Raw genomic sequence first — 19,936 nt, 5'->3', positions numbered from 1 at the left:
TATATATATATATATATACCAGGGATTGAACTCAGGACCCTGAGCTTGCCAGGCAAGCACTTAATCTACTGAGCTATCTCCCTGGCCCTCATTTTCATGATTCAGTCTCAGGCTTGAGCACAGTGTGGTTCCTTGTGGGTGTGTGAGGCTCCCTACAAAGAACACACAATTGCAATTTGTCACATGTTTCTCTGAATGAAGCAAAGGCAGTCCTTGCCCTGTGGTACTCAACTGACCCACTGGGAATTTTAGACTCGGAAACAAACTCATTTTAATCTGAAGTCCTTGCTTTTGTGTCATTGTGCTTTTTTTTTTCTTGTGTCATTAAGTTAAACTTTTGCATTGAAATAACTTTTTTTCAAAATGTAATTATAGCCCAAAAGTGGGAAAGAGAAACATTTGTTTATAATTTCTAGTCCTTTCTACCATTTAGAAGTTAACATTTCCTTAGCTTCTAAAGAAATAACAACACTGAACAAAGTAATGACTTATAGAATCACTACAAAACATGTCAGGTAGTGTGGCTTTCAAACTTATTTTTCAAAATATTTTTGGAATTCTAAACATTGAAGCTCATTATTCTGTACCCAATTATCATTTCCACTCCTTTAACTACTGATAATGGGGCAGATGTCATTCCTGTGCTTTAAAAGCAAAAACAGTCTATTTAATGAAGCAAGAGGGGAGGACTCAACTCTCATGCTGTAGGTGAAGCCACTGAACCCCCTGCAGATTAAGTAAGTTGTCAACAGTCACACTTCAGGCTCTGAATCCAGGAGTGGAGTGAGGCTTTGTGGATTCAGACACTTTGCTTCTTATCATCTGGTTGGTTCTAAATAAAGCACTAGTCATGAAAGACTTAGGGTAAACAGGAAGCACTACCTTGAGTCATTTTGTTTCTAAGCATGCCTATGAATATTTTGTCCTGTTAATGTATAACTTTACAAAAAATCAATTCATGCTTCTCTGGGGCTTCAGCCATGCTGAGGATATCCTACCAGTGTTGCTGAGTGTTATTTTTCTTTAACAGGAGACGTCTAAGAAATTCTATTATAAAGAGGTAGATCCCTCTCAAGTCCTTTCTGAAGCAAAATTGCCTGGCTGTTGGTTCAACTTTGTGTTTTAAAATGTAGACTGCATATATTGTGGTAAATTACTCTGAAGGTATTTCTATCCAAGGCCACTTGGGTATTTTCATTTTATTTATATGCTTAGCTATGTATTTCACTCTAATAGTGGATTTTACAGTACTTTGAAGTGCTGGTAATTTATTAACCTTGGAAGTAAATGAAAGAACTGTCTATGCCACTAATATAAAATGTCTTATTTGTGAAACTGAAAAAGTAAAAGAAAACTGATTAAAACTGAAAATGTAAAATTCAAATGTACACAATTGTAGAATTATTAATAAAGTGAACCTTTCTGTTTCTTTTTATTGCTTGTGTTTAAGTTAAGCAAAGATAAAGCAAAGAGACAGAGAGGCAGCTTGGCCCTGTAAGTGCCCACTTGGCAAGTGTAAGGACCAGAGTTTGATCCCAGGTACTATATACCATGCTGGCCCCATGCCAAGCCGGCCACGGAAATTAGGCATGGTGGCTCACACCTGTAATCCCAGCACTGGGGAGGCTGAGACAGGAGGAGCACTGTGAGTCTGAGCTGCATAGTGAGACTCTGTATCAAATAAATAATTAATTAAAAAGAAAACAAACACAATAAATACACATAATTAGAATATAGTCCAATTTTAAAAATTTATTTTCTTTCACTACATCCCTGAAGGTCATATTCCAAATAAGATTTAATACAAGTAATAGTGATATAATAATAATAATAATAATAATAATAATCATCATCATCATCATCATCATCAGAATTTGTTGTGATCTACTTTTTCTTTTGTTTTTTTAAACGTATTTGGTACAGGGTCTCACTATGCAGCTTGAACTTGTAGTGTGCCTAATCCTCCTGTTTTCAGCCTTCCCAGTGCTGGGATAATGGGCATGCATCACCATGCCTGCACTCAGTGGTCAGCTCAATGCCCCCAAAGGTGGGGCTGGCCTGTCATGTGGTGCCAGAGATCTACCCTCAATCCCTGCACTTACCTAAGCAGGTGCATCATCCACTGAGCATTTGGCTGGCCCTTGTGATTATTCTTCACCTTTGCTTTCCTCCAACAGTATTGCAAAACATAGATAATTGCAAAAATAACAGTTTAAAGAACTAATTTCATTACCTATCAGGAGTATGAACAAAACTACACACTTCAGCCTGCTAAGTTTCATTTTTGTCTCAGTTTCATCTCAAATGAAATTGAGTAATAAAATCATGGCCCTTTTAGGGCTCCTGTAAGACCTGTTTTTCCCTGTAATATCTTGCTTTCGACTGATATAACTTTATTCTTGCTTTTTCTTTCCTCTGCTGGAAGAAAGCAAACTCCCTGGTAGCTCCTGTGAAACCCTCCCATTAAGTTTGAGCTTAGAAGCTGATTCCCTTCATTATTCCTCTAAGTGGTGCTGAAAGTTCTCAAAATCACAGAGACTCCCTACAAATTAAGTTTGATCCATATAAATCTGTTATGAAGAGGCTGTGGAAGGATCTGCACATGTTTCTTGAAAAGTCTGCATATGAACTTTTGGAACATTACAATGTCAATTGATCTTAGTGTATAATTGAAATATTTTACAATCACCAAAAGCAATGATCTACATGACTGACAAGAAAAGGAGATAAGAAATGACTTTCTTTTGTGTGTGTTTGGTGTGAATGCACAACATTGCATTGCCTTGTTCACGTTAATCATCCGACTCAATCATCATTTTTCAGGTATTTGGAAATAGCTGTCTCAGTATATAGAGAAGGAAAGTTTCAAAGAGCCAATTCTTGCAGTCAAATGGACATCGTGGAAATAGAACTATCTAACTGAAAATATCATCTTCTGGTCATAAAAAGTTAGCTGAAGAGTTCCTATCACATTTCTCAAATTGATATATTCTATTTATAAACTTGAATGTGTAAATGTTGAAAGTAATTTCTCAATCAATAATTTTGACAGGTGCAGGATCGATATACTGGGCTGGATATTAAACTGTATGCTTAATTTTTTTTCTAGACCATAGATTTTGAAGGTTTCAAGCTGTTTATGAAGACGTTCCTGGAAGCTGAGCTCCCTGATGACTTCACTGCACACCTTTTCCTGTCATTTAGCAACAAGTTTCCTCATTCTAGTCCAATGGTGAAGAGTAAGCCTGCGCTCCTCTCAGGTGGTAAGTTTACCTATTTCAAATAGTTATGGAGACCAGAGAGATAGCTCTGCAGAATAAGTGCCTGCCTGACAAGTGAATGGTTCTGAGTTCAATCCTCAGGACAAAAAATTAAAAATTAAAACAAGAAAATCCAAAAAATAGAAAGTCATAGAGAATAAAACTTCCAAAAGCTAATCAGTATCAGGTGCTCATGAAACAAAAATGACAACTTGATGAGAAATTTTCCTGTTGCAAAATTCATACTTCCACACTGTGATTTTGTAAATCCTGTAAAATGCCTTCAATATAGCAATAAGTAAAATTATAAATAATGTAGTTTCTCTTTATTTATTATTTGCCTTTTTTCATTTTAGGTCATAATTTTCAGAAATTATCCATTAAATTTGGAGAAGTTTTATTTTTGTGGAAAGTATTATTTTTAAATGATTGGAGAAAGAGAGGTACAGTATTTGTATATACTTGTATATTTGTAAATGTAATCACAAAGTAGTTATGCAAAGAAGATTTATTCGGAATCAGTTATGGTCAGAACAAAGTTTTGAATTTTCTCATAAATAATTACATTTTTTTTAAAACAGACTAACATGCCTGCAAGCAGATGCAGGTCCCGGGGTTCAATTGCCAGGCCTGCCATGCCGTCCCCATCCCCAGGGTGTGCTGAGATGGCAACTAAGACTGAGCATGGTGGCACGCACCTGTAATCTTAGCTCTTGGGAGGCTGATCACTATGAGCCCGATCTGTGTAGTGAGACCCTGTAGACCTTGTATGAAGTACATAAAAAAGAAAATCCTGAATCCTCGACATAGGACCTCTCAGAGCAGGGACACAGTTCTAAATATGGGCAGATAGGTGAGGGCCTGGCATTTTCATGGTGGAAGTACTTCCCAGTGGGATTTTATAGATCACATCTTCTAAGACAGACATAGGACCCAAGACCTGAGAATGCTCTTGAGGATACTGCACAGTCACCTGCAGGCCACCATGCAGCAGGAAGCTTGTGATGTTGCAATGAGTGAGGTGAAGGTGAAGACCAGAGCCTGATATAATGAAATGGGCAGTGGAGAGGAAGTGCTGAGGGGATTCCACCAGAGGAGCTGTTGACAGGAATTTGCCCACCCATTCCTCCTGCTTCTACCTCTGCCTGTGAACCCCTGGGCCCAACAGGAATTCAGAAGACAATAGCACAGTGAAGGCTTACAGCATTGTTTCTCCCTCTTGGACATCCGCAATATTTTGAAGTCTTAAAACATACTAAACATGCAAAAGAACTTCATATGTGTGGTATCTATGAATACAAACTGCATTAATGGAAAGAGATCTAGAAACAGCTAGAGTTGACACATGATAATACTGATAAAAATAAACTATTTTATAACAATAACCTCAAAAGATAGGTACAAATAGATGTTTATATGTATACATATGCATTACACAGCTGTGTTTCATTTGACTTGGTGTATCTAATGACCTACCTGGCATTTATGAAATGGATGAGTTATTTTGTGACATGCTTTCTCACTCTATAAGATCCTCTTATCACCTATTTAGATATAAGATGATATTGTACTGATTATATGCTGAACTTTTGATATTTAAAGACATCTCTATGAAGCATCATGCCTTTATAAGTTTTTTGAACCTCTTCTGTCTCATTTAAATACCAGATTTATAATGTCACTATTCTGTCAGGCCAGTGACCAATTTCTGCTCTTTTTCCATCTTAAAAGTTTATTATATGAATCTCTCCCTTTATAGTTATTTTAAATCAGACAGAACACTTCATTTTCTGCCAATGACTCATACCCTCCCAACCATGCCTGGCATTGTGATCTTCTATTCCAGTCACTACAACTTGAATGCTGAGTAAAACCAGAGACAGTTTTTGTGCATATGCAAATTGCAGCCACCACTTATTTACCTTAAACATCATTTCTGTAAATGTTGTTTATTACTATTGTGTTCTCTTACATCAATTTTCTTAGCATTTTCATTAAAAAATACTTGAAATGTTTCTGTCAGTTCCAAAACATTTTCCCCACATCATGTAAAAGGCACTGTCAGGCATAACATTCCCAAACAACTCCTGAAACAACCCAGAAGGGTTTCTCCAGCTGACCAAGAATGCATATTTATTATGGAGCTTGCTCTCTGCATGTCCCATAAGATATCAAAGCGACTATGTCTGAAAGCTAATTATATCCTACCCAAACCTGCTACTATTCTTGTCTTCTCTCTTGGTGGATGGCACCCAGATGTCTATACTTCCACCAACACTATGATATCAAACTCTTTCTACCCTCCCCTGCCTTACTCCTTCTTATATTAGTTAGCTACACTGTCTGTTACTCACTGTGACTACTGTCAACAATTCCTTTTTCCAAGATCATAGTTTGACTCATCTTTGTGTCTTGGTCTATCAGTGTGGCTCCCAGCTGAGCTCTGATTTTCATCAGCAAAATATTCTTTCTTACAGAAACTTCATGATAGTAATTCTGGAATCCCATGTTTCATGTCTCCCCACTCAATCTCTACTGTAGTATTTTTATATTAAACTATTATTTTTCAAACGATTAAATGCTTGATGTTGGAAACCTTTAGAGCTGCTTCAGTGAAGGAAGTGTGTAAAAAGGGGGTATGAACACATGGAGCTCTGGTCACTCATATTTTAAGACTCTCTCAGTACTCTTCTCTCTTTGCTGGAACAAAGTAGCAAACACCCAGCACTAAGGAAGGAGAAGATTATTTAGCTCGCAGTTAGTGGAGGTTTCAGTCCATAAACAACTGGCTCCAAGGCAGAGGAAAGCTTTTTATGGCATTGCAAATAGCAAAAAAAAAAACAAAGCGAGGAGCAGCAGCTGCAGCAGCTAGCAATCCTCTCTCCCTTCCTTACATTTGTATGCAGACTATCTGCCCCAGGGCAGGTGTAGTACTCATGCCCATAATCCCAGTGTTAGACCATGAATTAATTAACAAACTCTAGAAGCTCCCCCATGACTGCTTGATGCATTGAGGCAACAACAAGACACAAACCATGACAAAGACACTATCTTCTGATATTACCTTAATGACAGTGCAGAGTTGACAATACATTTTAGATAACAGACATTCCTATACATTTTAGATAACAAAATTAGATTCAACAGCATGCAACACAGTGGCATGCATAGAGATTGTCAATTCCCGTACTTCTCTACCTCCTTGCCCAGTATATTCAAGAATTATCTCACATTAAGCTGCCTCCTGTGGTTGAAAAATTCTGTTTCTTTCAGAGTAACTATAGCATGATGCTTCCTCTCCCTTTGTCACTATAGCAAAAGTCAACTCCTCCTTAGAAACTTATTAAAGTTTCATTCTAAATCTCTTGGTCTGGGTTCCACACTAGAAAGTATTGATCTCTGAAGATGACATACCTAGAGAAAGCCACTTGTTAGAAGGACTAGTAAGAAATCTGCCTCTGTCCACACCACCCAGCCTAGGCTAGCACCACACAGATACTCTTGAAACTAGCAGAGGTCTTTTCAGGATTTGGAGGAAGTTCAGCTTACTAGAAGCTCTGAGAGATCTGGCTGTATGCCTTGAAGTCTGATGGGCTGTTGCAGATGCAGTAAATGAAGAAGAATATCAGAAAAGACACAAGTAATGAAGACCATGGGGGGTGAGATCTGCCTGTCATGCTAAGAACTTCATCCAGGAGAAAATAGAAATCCATTACATAATTTTAAGCAAAAACAAAATCACACTACCAGTGAGGTGGAGACTATCATGAAGACAAATAAAATTGAGGAATATAAAGCTCTAAAGATATATGAGATTTAGAATAGTAAGTCTCTTTGAAAAAAAGTTAAGGCATCATTTCTGTAGATCTCAACCCATTGAATGGGGTAATACTCAACTGATGTGTGCTGCTATGCAATGTACTTCAATAAGTACATTGTACTTCGACATCAACAGTAGATTTTAGCTGATTCCATGTGTTCTGTAAAATCATTTTCTCCACATTACTAATTTATGCCAAATGGTGAAATGATATCTCTTTCACATACAAAGAGGTTAATAGATTAAGAGCAACAGCAACAAAAAAGTTTTGTAAGGAAAATGAGATACTTGAATCTTTGGGAAAAAATTATTTCTTGAAGGCTTTGCCACCTTATGTTCTTACCAAGAGATGCACTTTGTTATTTAATTGTGATGAGAAGAAACATATGCTTATAAAATTCTCGTCAGGAGATGTGTGTGTGTTGCTGAAGGGTACTTAAATTTAATTTTTTTCGGTGAAGCAACGTCAGTTTTTATAATATAAACAAAAGTAATAGTAGTCATGCTTGGAATGCCTGTCATTCTGGCCTTCTAAATACATACTACTTGTCATGACATACCCATTACTGCTATACTGTCTCTTCAAGTAAATGTTTGTTTTTAAAAAAGAGTAGTAAATGAAAACAAGAGATAAGAAATAAAAAAGGTCACAGGACTGTCCTTCTACAATGCTACATATGATTATATTTCTAAATTTCTGTGTAAAAATATTTAATTGTTTATTTCTATTTTTAAATGTTTTTATATTTTTAATTTTAATTTTTATTCATATTCTAAAGGGACCCAAAGTTTAACATATCAATGCTTGATGGAAAATATCTGTTCCATGATATGCCTAAGATGTTTGATATTCAGACAGATAGTAAGGTTAAGCTCAACTGCATATGTTGTAGGGTAATAATAATAATCTTCTCTTCTGGAGAGTTAACAACCTAAGTTTACAGACCAAAAATTAGAGAAAAAGAAGGACTACAAGAATAGCCAACATTTTGGACCTAGCCTGTCAAGATCAGTGAAGACTCAGGACATAGGAGAACCTGTACTGTAATATCATGCAACTCGGTTGTGTCTCCTTGTGATCAAGGAGATTATGGGGTCACAGAGGAAAGTGATTGATGATGTAGAGTATGCATAAGGAGAGTCACATGGAGAGAAAGCATTCTCTCAGGCTTTCACAGAGAGCACATTGTTCAAGCAATGGCCATGAATCATCCACATGGCTGACACTGACAAAGGCTCTGCAAACTGCAGTACAGGGTTACAGGATAAATCCTGAGGGTACTTGACTGATCTTATCAGATACAAAAGTTACATTTCTTGTTATATAGGTCTTGCTTTATCTTGGTCTTAAGCATCCAGAGGAAAAATATAAAAGCAAAATATAAGAAGTAAAACCATATTATTATGCTGAGCTGTAAAAGGCTCAAGTCAACAACTTCTGACATTGCCAGTCCTATGGAAAACCCACTATTATTATGGACTATTAGACTGTATTGGAATATTTTGCTGAATTCATGCACCTACAATATTTAAATGACAATGGAATGTCCTTTTTGGACCAAACTAAACAAAAAAAAGGGGGATACAAATGAAGGAACATTTTGTATCTGTATATTCGAAATAGTTAGGATAAATATACAGCTACTTTCTCTTTTTTCCATAATTTTATTGAGAAATAAATAGCAATGAGACAGTTTCAAATCAAATTGGTAGGAAAGTTCCAATAATTAACACATTGCATACTGTCTTCCTAGTGGTTATTTGTTGTACAAGATGCAGACATGATATCCTATTTACAAACACTATTAGAACAAATCCCTCTATTCATTGAATTAAGAGAATGTAACTATATATCTATCCTAACCACTTTGAATACACAGATACACAATGGACATTCATCTGTATCCCCTTTTTTTGTTAAGTTCCTTTATTTGAATATTATAGGTGTGTGAACTCAGCAAAACATTCTAAAAGAGTCCAGTAGTCCATAATAGTATTGGGTCTTCTGCTTGACTAGCAATGTCAGAAGTTGTTGACCTGAGTCTCCTGCAGCTCAACATAACACCATGGCTTTCCTTCCTATACTTCGTTTTTATGCTTTTCTGCTGGATGGTTAAGACCAAGATAAAGCAAGATCTATGCAACAAGAGTTGTAGTTTTGGATCTGATAAGGTCAGTCAAATTCCCTCGGGATTTATCCTGAGATCTTGTATCTGAGATTGTAGATCCTTTGTCAGTGTCAGCCACATGCATGAGTCAAAGCCATTGCTTGGCCAATTTGCTCTCTGTGAAAGCCTGAGAGAATGTTTCCTCTCCACATGACTCTCCTTAGGCACACTCTACATCATCGATCACTTTCGTCTTTGGCCCCATAATCTCCTTGATCAGAAAATTTGGGACACAACTGAGTTATATGATGTTACAGTACAAGCTTAATTCAATGAATAGAGAGATTTGTTCTAATAGTGTTTGTGGACAGGGTATCATGTTTGCATCTTGTAAAATGAATAACCACTAAGACAACAACGTACAATGTACTAATTATTAGAACTGTCCTACTAATAGGTTTTGAAACTGTCTCATTGCTGTTTGTTTCTCAATAAAATTATTTAAAAATTATAACAAAATAGAAGAATATCTGTACATACTATATCAAAAAATATCAAAAGCAAGCATTGTCTGCCAATATAAAATTTGAGGCTTCAGGATATAGGTGATTAGAGGAAGGGGAGATTTCTGAAATAGAATCAATATAAATTCTATCGATACTTTCATTAATGTTGATATACTTATTATCAATGAAATACATCCACATAAAGATAAAATAATTTTTATCCATTTCATAAATGTCATTTATTTTTTCAAAGGTAATATTTCTGACACCTCTACAGTCCCACAGCCACAGTTGTAATTAATAGTCGCAGTAGTAGCTATAATGATAACATTTTTTCACTCCCATAAACATTTTGTCCTACAAACAGAAGAAACTCTCACTTTCAAAGTCTTGGTCATGATAAAATTACTCTTGAGAAAAAAAAGAGATCTGCTCTGGTCTCCCTTTTAATTATTAAATGAATTTGATGCACTGAATTTGATTGTCAAGTATCTTTATTCTTCCACTTGGTTCTTGTAAATTATGGTATTGTTTTCCAAATTTCACTATTAGAATTGTACACTGAAAGTAAAGGGTTTTTTGTATTTTAAGTCACATCTAATCATTGCCAATCAATAACAATATTATGATTTTGCACATTCATATTCAAGAACATGTAGAGTGTCTATGACACTCTAGTCTAAAAGTAACATATAAGACAAACAGTATAACATTATGCAACATATGATATGCTGATTTCTAATAGAAGGTAAAAAATATGCAATGATGTTGAGCATTTTTTTTCCAGTTGGAATGAAAGCCCTGGGCAAATAAAATTTTTATCTATTTTACTCATTGTTGTAATCTCAGCACCTAGGTTCTGGTTTTATATGCCAAAGCCTAAAGGTCCTGAAGATTTATTTCAATTTATGCCAGTTGTATAACACAGAAATAAATAATTAAAAAATCATTCATAATGCACTTCACTACAAACAATTTCTGGTAACATTTGGCAAATATTTGCAAATGCCAATACATTTGCGTCTACAAATATACATGTGGTCATGCTCAGCATAAACATGTTTTATAATGTCCCAAGAAATGGGCTTAATGGAAGATGAAAACTTAAAGATATCAAATGGGCCTGACATTTCTATTTTATTCCAAAATTTTATGAATTAATCAATATAAATTTCATAGAAGGGTCATTTACTGAATTGGTGGAGGCAGATTCCCTGATTTTTATCTTTCTCTTCTGTCCTCACAAATCATACTGACAACATAATACTCTGATTCAAACTGCCTCTTAAATTGCACCTAGAAATTTTCCTTTATCTCTGTTTTTAAAAGTAAAATAGAAATAAGTATCTAATTCACTGAGTTGTGAAACTAAAAACTAAAACTTAATTAGAAATTTAATTAAAATTAAAATTAAAATTTCATGTATGTAAATCACTTAAAATATATAGAACTTGATACATAATAAATCCTCAATAAATGCCCATCATTATTACTATTTATTAGACAGACTAGTCCAGTGTTTTGAACCCATACTGAGCATAAAAATGAAATTCACCTTCGCTTTTATTTAGAATGCTGTGTATTCAGAGAGAATAGAGATAACTTAATATCATTGGTATTTCTTTTCAATGTGAGAAATATGGGCAATTTGATATCAGGGCCTCATTTAATTTGGTATCTTGGTCTCCTTTTATATGATGTGGTTTGATTTTTCCCCCATTCTTAGATATATTCATATAACTGAGAGTAATTAATTCAAATCCCAATTTAATACCCTGAAGGCAGCATATGACCAGAATAGTCTAATATAGTAGCCATTTGCTTTCTGTAGCTATTTAAATATAAATTCACTTTTAAAAACATGGAGTCCTGTTTGTTGTTCACGGCAGTGATGGTCCATATGACCAACAACCCTGTACGGTTGAAGTTATGGAATGTGTGCCAATTTGAGCACTGCAGAGAGCTTCATTAGACACAATGGTATAGACAGATCTTGTCCTTAGTGTTTTATGGAGAGGTACAATTAAGTGGCCTGTTTTCAAGTCTTGACTACCTGAATCAACAGCGTTGTAACCGAGGAGCTCAGTTTATCAACTGACTTTCTAACTTTCTTCTCCACAATGGAATGACACAGTCACTAAGCAGAAGTGCTGTGTGCTGCAAGAGTCAGTGTATTATCATTATTCCTCCACCAAGAGGTGACTCTGCTGCTGGAATACGGACCTCAAATGCCTGCACATCCTCAAGTCTGGTACCTAGAATTGCTCGTCTGGGAGTTAGCCCCTATCGATACAGCTGAAGCCCAGTGGATGTTCTCAGAATTGGGTCCGCGCTCCGTCTTCTGCAGGACACTCTATCTCACTGTCTGTCTACAGATCAAAAGGGATCAATCTTTTACATTCTTTGCTCATTTGTAGCCAAACCTATATTCTCACTTTGCCTATGATTTGCATAAGTGTATGTAAATGTAATTATAATACTCTCCCTAGGGAAGGGTAAGTGATTATGTGTCAGAATCACATGTGATAATCATATACCACCTCTTAGCTATCTACAGAACTCTGCACAATCATTAGCATGGGTTTTAGAAATATGGCAGCATTATGTAGCATTCTGTTTTATAAGCCCAATAAACTTCCACAGATCAAAACATTATAAAAGTGGAAACACTAAATTGCTAGCATTTATTGCCTTAAAAATTTAGAGCTATAATTTATTTTAATCGTTTTTCACTTTTCATTTTAAAAGATGAAGGGAGAAGCAGAGTTAATGCCTCCATTTTCATTATCTAAAAATGGAAGTCTTTGGAAATGAAATGAGCTGCAACAGAGACACTAAATTGATGGGTATTCAGAGCTTACTTGCTGGTAATTTAGCTTTGAGACCGTTATTACAGAAACCTATTAGAACAAAACCTTTTAAAGCTTAATATTTCAAGAAGTGGAGTGTATAATTGGAGTAAAACGAAAACCATGTGCTCAAGGAGTATGATCACAGTAGGCAATACTCAATTATACAAATCCTATTTTTGTAAGTAAAACACAGACAAATATACATATATATGCATATATATATATATACATATATATATTAATGAGAACAAAGAAAATGGTCCAAAGTACAAATACAAAGTGATCATTTCTAATCAACCTGATACCATGCAATTGCAATGCTTATTTTTCATTCAGTGTTGTACTCTATTACACACTACAGTAGATATGCCTACGTATATAGGCATATATGAATGTGGGAGTTCATATATGCCTATCTTACAGAGTTTGTGTATACTACCTAAAGTAGGATACCCTGGGGCAAATGAACCAGTAAGCAGACAGAGAGTCAGTCAATCACAGTATCTTCAGAAGTAAACGTGAGGGGGCCGGGGAGATGGCTCAGTGGTCTAAAACACCTACTTAGAACAAGCTTAGCAAAGCACAGAAACCGCGGTTCATTCCCCCAGCACCACATGCCAGCCAGTCCCACCCCCTGGTGTGCTGAATCCATGAAGTCCTGAGCTCCAGTCCCAGCAAAAGGAAATAAAAAAGGGAAGAAAGAAAGAGAGGAATGTAGGGAATTAGATATGGAGGGAGAGAGGGAAGAAAATTGAAGTAGGAAGGAAGTAAGAAAAGCAGAAAGAAAAGTAGGAGAGAAAAAGAAAATAAAGAAAAAGGGAAAAGGAAGAAAAGGGAGGAGAAGACAAGGGAAGGGAAGGACATCTGACCCTCTTCATCAGAGGCTGTTGGTGCTGCTGAACTTTGTGAGATTCTAGTCAACAGGTAACTGAGGAGCTACAGGTTAATTACTCGTTTGTCCTAAGTGTTATCAACTGTGCTTCTAATTTATCACTAGCACAAGCCACTTACAAGGGAAAGGACTATGCTTCAGGGCAATGAACTGCAGCAGAAGAAAATAACTAGTGTGAAGCCTTTCCAGTTAAATTTAAGGAAAGGATTTAAAAAGTAAGGGAGAAAGTGAAATGTAAACACAATCTGAATGGGGAAATACTGAGGTCCATAGAAGCCAATTTTCCAGAGAACTAAATGTGGACATGGAGAAACATTTTCACTGGATAAGAAGAGCACATGGAGCTTGGGGTAGACATGAAAAGCAGGAATGAATCTGTGGCCCGTTCTTCAGGCTTTCACTTCAAAATATAATAAAGGTAGTGGATGCAGACATTCACTGTGGTATATCCAGACAATTGAATGTGACTCAGTGCTAAAAGTAAAGGAGCTATCAACTCATGAAGAGACATGGAGGGAATTTTATACCCTATTAGTAAAGGCAGTACTCAACTTGAAAAGGCTACATATGGATGAATGCAACTGCATAATGTTACAAAAAAGTCAAAGCCAGGGAGAAATGGACATCAGAAGTGCTTTGTTATAGGCCAGAGATGCAGGATATGCAAGCAGGATGTACACCCTGAGGCACAGAAGTCGTCCTGCATGACCCTCTAACGGCAGTGCACTTGTGCCAGCTCCTAGAGGGAAGGGCACAAATCTGGGCTCTGGTGTAGACCGCCAAGTTTGGCGCAGATTGAGGCATTAGTTGTCATGAACATAACAGGATGTGGGAGATCTTGGGAGTGGAGAAAGCTGCACACGGGAACCAAGAACAGAAGGAGATCGTTGTGTGCTCCTCAATTTTCCTATGAACTTAAAATTGCCCTAAAAATATAAATTCTTGACATATTAGTAAAGTCCAGATCTATGACCTTCGTTGCCACCCACCAGGATACTGGGAAAATGTGTCTGGCAGATTGTTTCTCTTGATCCAGTCCCCAACTTATTATAAAATGTATATATTTTGTCTCTCAAATTTGGCTAATTATTAAACTCTTAGGCAAGTCTCTCAGTTCTTTAACATCTCCACTGGAAAGATACCTTTTTTTCTATTTTAGAATCTTAACGTTTTTGGGGGGAGAGGTACACTGGGAACTGAACTCAGGATCTTGCACCTGCCAGGTCAGCGCTTGTGCCACTGAGTTATGGCCTCATCCATGTCTTAATTTTTTAACTGGTAAACTGTGATACAATTAAATGTATGACACAGCTTTTAGTTAACAAAAATTTGTCAAAATGGAACTGTTTGTTTTTTCAACCAAAAAGAATTTTTCTACAGTAATATGTTGTTTCCAAAGTGAAGCTACATGATATATATCTGTATGTTCTCGCTCAATATGCATCTTATGGAACAGGCAAGTAGACCAGTATGTTCTCCTTAGATTTTCTAATTATTTACAGTCTGTGCTCCATCATGTAACCAGACATTCAATTACAATGAGCTTAGCTTTATCCAAATAAAGTTTTACATTCAAAAACAGTGAAATGCACATATCTATGCTTCTTTAAAATGAGGTAATAACATGTTGTATCTCTCTTCCTCATTTTGTCCTGATCCGTTGTATTAAATGGTTAAACTGCACTGATTAATTCATCTCAGCAGTGTACAGCGAAAGCTGGCAAGAGAGAATTAGCTTATCCAGGAGGAGTCAGGTCACCGTTTACCCAGGTATACATTAGATGCTGTGTTCTCCAAATCTGGAAGCTGTGGTCGTGTCAGGGGTCAGTGCCAAAATGTCTTTTATCATAAATTGGAACTTGTAATTATGGTAGCTGGCTGGGCTCTAATTGGCTAGTTACAATTACTTGGAGCATTTTAAAGCTCAGGACTGTCTGCACTTCTCTGCCTTTTTTGGTTGATGAAAACTACTGGTACTGTACAATGTATTATACGGTGATAATTCATTTATCTACATATAGTATATATGTAATTGATAACTATAAACTACTTGTGTGATATAACTATATTTATATATGCAACTGCTAACAGCAGAATGAACGTGAAATGTAGAGATACAAAGTTGTATTAAGACAGTCTTTGGCAAAGAAAATGAAGGAAAAGTGTAAAGCAAGCTTTTTCTAACTGCCTTGTGACATTTTGAGTAATAAATACAATGTAAAGAGTCTGACAAAATGTAAAGTATATGCTAGGATAGGATAGAAAAATAGGTTAGAAAACATTTGGGCAGTCTGAAACCCACTAATGAGGTATTTGTACACATGGCTTCTTTTTTTCTTATTCTTACTAGATTTCAAGAAATTTGTACTGCACAGAATATTGGTGCATAAAAGACAGGGTTAACATACATTCCTCAAGCTCTGGGGAAATGCTGGCCCTTATCTATGGGATAGAAATATTCCATTGTACAGAATAAAGCTATTGTGAAAGTTAAGTGAGACCCGAGGTATTCCAGCCATCTATGAGACATATAATAAATGGGACATTTTCTTAGTAGCAACATTGAGAATGATGAGATAATAATAATAATAATAATAATAATAATAATACATTATTATGTTTTAACAGAATTAAATTATATGTATAAGTATCTTTGAGATGACTGACTACAATAATAGGCAATCAACACAGGTTGCAAATCCAAGGAAGGAAGTCTCCAAGAGATAGATAATGTGTGCTAAGCAGAGACGGGCTTGCAAAACTAGATCTGGAGAGGATTTCTTTCCTCCAGTCAGTAACCTGGTTGTTTAGGAATCTACTAGCCATTACTACGTTATTGATTCCACCCGCATGGCTGTTTTCTTCCCACCACTTTGGCAAGATGTACCTTGACTTTGCTTCTGTCCATCTCAGAGCACAAGACCTGTTTTTGCAGGATTCTCTCTAATACAGAAGTAAATATTTGTTGTGAACAAGCTTCAAGTAGATTTCCATCAGCTAGAAGATTAACAATTGCAGCAGTTGTGAACAATATGACTTTTTTAACATTTGTCTTGGAGCAGGAAAATTAATAGTGTTTTTTACAAATAAAGTGAGGACCAATTAAGCTTAAATGAACAGACATATGTTTATTCCACTTTCTGAAAAGTTCATCATGTTCATCCAGATTTTTGTTTATTCTTTCCGGTCTTACTGGTGGAAAATTCCTCTGTAGTGCAAACGGTGACCTATTGGTGGTTCCGATGAATGTTTGCCTTCACTTCTTGGGATTTTAAAACAAAGGAATTATTACTTGTTATCAGTATTAAAATCAAGTGGACTCACATTTTTTTTTCTTCAGCTCTATGTGAAAGGCCATATTTGTAACTTCCCAGACAATTTTTATTGTGTCTAATGCAGGGAAAAGTGGAATAGAATAGGTTTTTATCCATTGAATTTGTGTATCTGCTGGAAAAAATAAGTATGGATGTAACTCCCTGCAGTGGCTGAGGGTGCAGCCACTCTGTCCTTGAATCCCCAAGAATACTATTTCTACCAGTTATGAGACACATGTGCCTGTTCTGTATTTGAACTCCAGAGAACTTGCTTTTTCTATTTCTAAAAAGAGTACACAGATGTTGACACAGTCTATGTGTTATCTATTTTCTCTATTCATTTTATTTTTGAAAGCACTGTGGACACCTTTTAAAGACATAAAATTCTTTTTTTCTAGGATTAAAAATGAATAAAGGTGCCATCACCCCTCCCCGAACTTCTCCTGCAAACTCGTGTTCCCCAGAAGTGATCCATCTGAAAGACATTGTGTGCTACCTGTCTCTGCTAGAGAGAGGAAGACCTGAGGATAAGCTCGAATGTAGGTATTTCTTACTTAGCTTTGTTCGTCCTGGGTGAAGTAGAGAGAAAGGCTGGACATTAAAGAACTCAACATGTACAAATTGCATTTGTCTAAATTCTTAAGGTCAGTGATTTTCTTAACAAAGATCAATTTTCCCTGAGAGACAATGATCTATCAGTTAAGAGTCATCACTTCTTGATCAATTTTTCTTTATTACCCCATGGGTTCCTAAACTTTTCATATTGGGCTATCTCACCAACATTTTACCCCTTAGTCTGTCCCTGTCTCTCTGATTTTCTCTATCTCTCAATCCCCAGTGTTTCCCACCACTGCTTTGATTTTATTGAAACAGGATCTTGCTAAGTTGTTAATTTGTTTCAATGACTTACATTTGCAATCCCCAGAGTGGAGGCATTATGTGCATAGTACAGTCATGCCTGGCACAATCATGACATTCAAAAATTTTGTTTCTCAGCTGCTTGTGTTGTTTTTGAGTTAAGAAGAGACTATAGGGGGCCGCAGTGAGATATCTCAAAGACTAAGAGTCTACTTAGGCAAGCACAGGGACCTGGGTTCGATCCCTGGCACCACATGTCGCATGTGACCCATCCCCGGCCACACTGAGCCAGCAGCCAAGACCCAGAGTGGTGGTGCGTGTCTGTAATTCCAGCAATGGGGAGGCTGGAAACAGAGAAATCACTGAGTTGCTTAGTGAGACACTGTGTGTGTTTGTGTGTGTGTGTGTGTGTGTGTGTGAGAGAGAGAGAGAGACAGACAGACAGACAGACAGACAGACAGACAGAGACAGAGACAGACAGAGAGACAGAGACTGAGAGAAAGAGACAGATGAAGAGAGAAAGAGAGACAGAAACAGGGAGAGAGACAGAGACTATAGGCACAGGCCCTTTTAGTTATACAGAAGAATTTATTTCTAGTGTGTGAAGAGCGCTTCCTATTACTGAGCAGAAGAATTCTTAGCCATGCTCAACTTGTATTTGTCTCCCATAGACAAATCTTCTTTGCAAACAGCACTAACATTCTCTTTCACAGAGACAAATTGTTTCTGAAAACGCAAATCTGAGAGTTGCCTTTATAGGACTTGAATCTCGGTAATACAAGTAATTAAACAATACATTTGATTCTTCCAGTATGTGCAGGTAGAGAGAATTATGATGTTGGAAATGCAGCAACTTTAGCCTCTTTAATAAAAAAAAAAAAACCCAATGAGTGAGCTCACTCTGGTGGCAAATATATTTATTGCAAGGCAAGAAATTATTTTTCATTGATTGTGATTATTGGACTCAATTTTATCTTCAAAATCCTTTATAGCATAGCACTAACAATTTATTCAATAATATGATAAATTTAATCTTTGACACCGTTAAAATGAATTTTAAAACTTTGGTACTCAAATATCAGTAAAGCTAATGAATCCAGAATGCAATATATTAAAGCTATTATCAACTGTTTTGAAGTTTTGATATTATATTTCAGAGGTGTTTTAGTTGAACTTTATAGTAATTTTGATGACAGTTTTCCTATCAATAAGGATTTTTACCCTAAGATTATTTATAAGTCACACTTGTTTAGGTTATGAATAAACTGTATAAGCATCATCTTTAAGTATATATTTATTATCTATAACTATCAAATATTTGCATTTCAAGATTTATTTTGTATTCCTAAGAACCTACAGAAATGTCTACCATTCCAAAATAAATATTTATGTTCAGAAAATTTCTATTGATGTGACAGCCAGGGACAAAGTTTGTTCAGGTGCTAAGATGTCCCTATTTGGGACTATAATAAAAACATAAAGACAGATATTGTTTCACATCCAAGAATTAATGAAAACACTATCCATCCTCCCCTAGACAATCTTAAGTATTGCTGTTTAATTATCTTCGGAGTTCATGAAAGTATGTTGCTTTTCACGTAGCATTCCCAGGCCAGTGGGATAGCTCAGTGGACTGAGCATCTGCTTAGGCAAGTGCAGAGGCAAGGGTTCGACCCCAGGATCACATGTCACTCGTGCCCTGCTCCTGGGCATGCAGAGCCAACGACTGAGACCTGGCGTGGTGGCACAGGCCTGTAATCACAGTGCTGAGGAGGCTGAAAACAGGAAGATCACTATGAGTCCAAGCTGTGTAGTGAGACCCTGTGTTAAATACTTAGAAAAGAAAAAGATGGGATTCCTAAGAACATGCACTTTGCTTTTCACTTGGAGGCCTGAACCCAAATTGTGTTAGGCCACCACTGCAGGCAGTGTATTAGTTCTTATACCATTCAGAAAGACTTGATGAATCCAGTCAAATTGACCCACCACATACTTTCCTTTGATGTTTTTGTCATTCTTCCTTCTGTTCTTTCAGTTCCCCATTGTTTTTCTTAAGCTGATGCCAAATAGTTTCCTTTGCCTTGTTTTCAATCCTGTCTTTGAACTCTCTTCATAGGCTGACTTCATAACCTGGTATTAGCAGGATGAATTTCATCATACTCTTCAAGTTAGTTGATCCTGTGGCTTTAGTCTTGATGTCCTGATTTGGCAGTCCCTGCCGTGCTGTACATCAAATTCACCAGAAGTTTTGTGTTTTACTCTTTCTTCTTTACTGTCCATACCTGAAAATTCCTCTTCCCAGTTTGTCACATCTGAGCAATTTGCT

The 19,936-nt window shown here is 36.5% G+C and overlaps 1 protein-coding gene across 2 annotated transcripts in view; it reads left to right on the top strand.

Moving 5' to 3' along the window:
• The window catches only part of Dgkb (diacylglycerol kinase beta), a 705,005-nt gene that overhangs the window by 167,755 nt on the left and 517,314 nt on the right, over window positions 1-19,936 (top strand). For both annotated transcript variants that reach the window (XM_023709934.1, XM_023709933.1), the window contains exons 4-5: window positions 3,110-3,263; window positions 17,151-17,291. In XM_023709934.1, the coding sequence (XP_023565702.1) occupies window positions 3,110-3,263; window positions 17,151-17,291 (295 nt within the window). The remainder of the gene's footprint in view (window positions 1-3,109; window positions 3,264-17,150; window positions 17,292-19,936) is intronic.

The sequence above is a fragment of the Octodon degus genome, unplaced genomic scaffold (assembly GCF_000260255.1).
Source record: "Octodon degus isolate 3935 unplaced genomic scaffold, OctDeg1.0 scaffold00015, whole genome shotgun sequence".
Taxonomy (NCBI): Eukaryota; Metazoa; Chordata; class Mammalia; order Rodentia; family Octodontidae; genus Octodon; species Octodon degus.
This window is presented reverse-complemented; position numbering and strand designations above follow the sequence as displayed.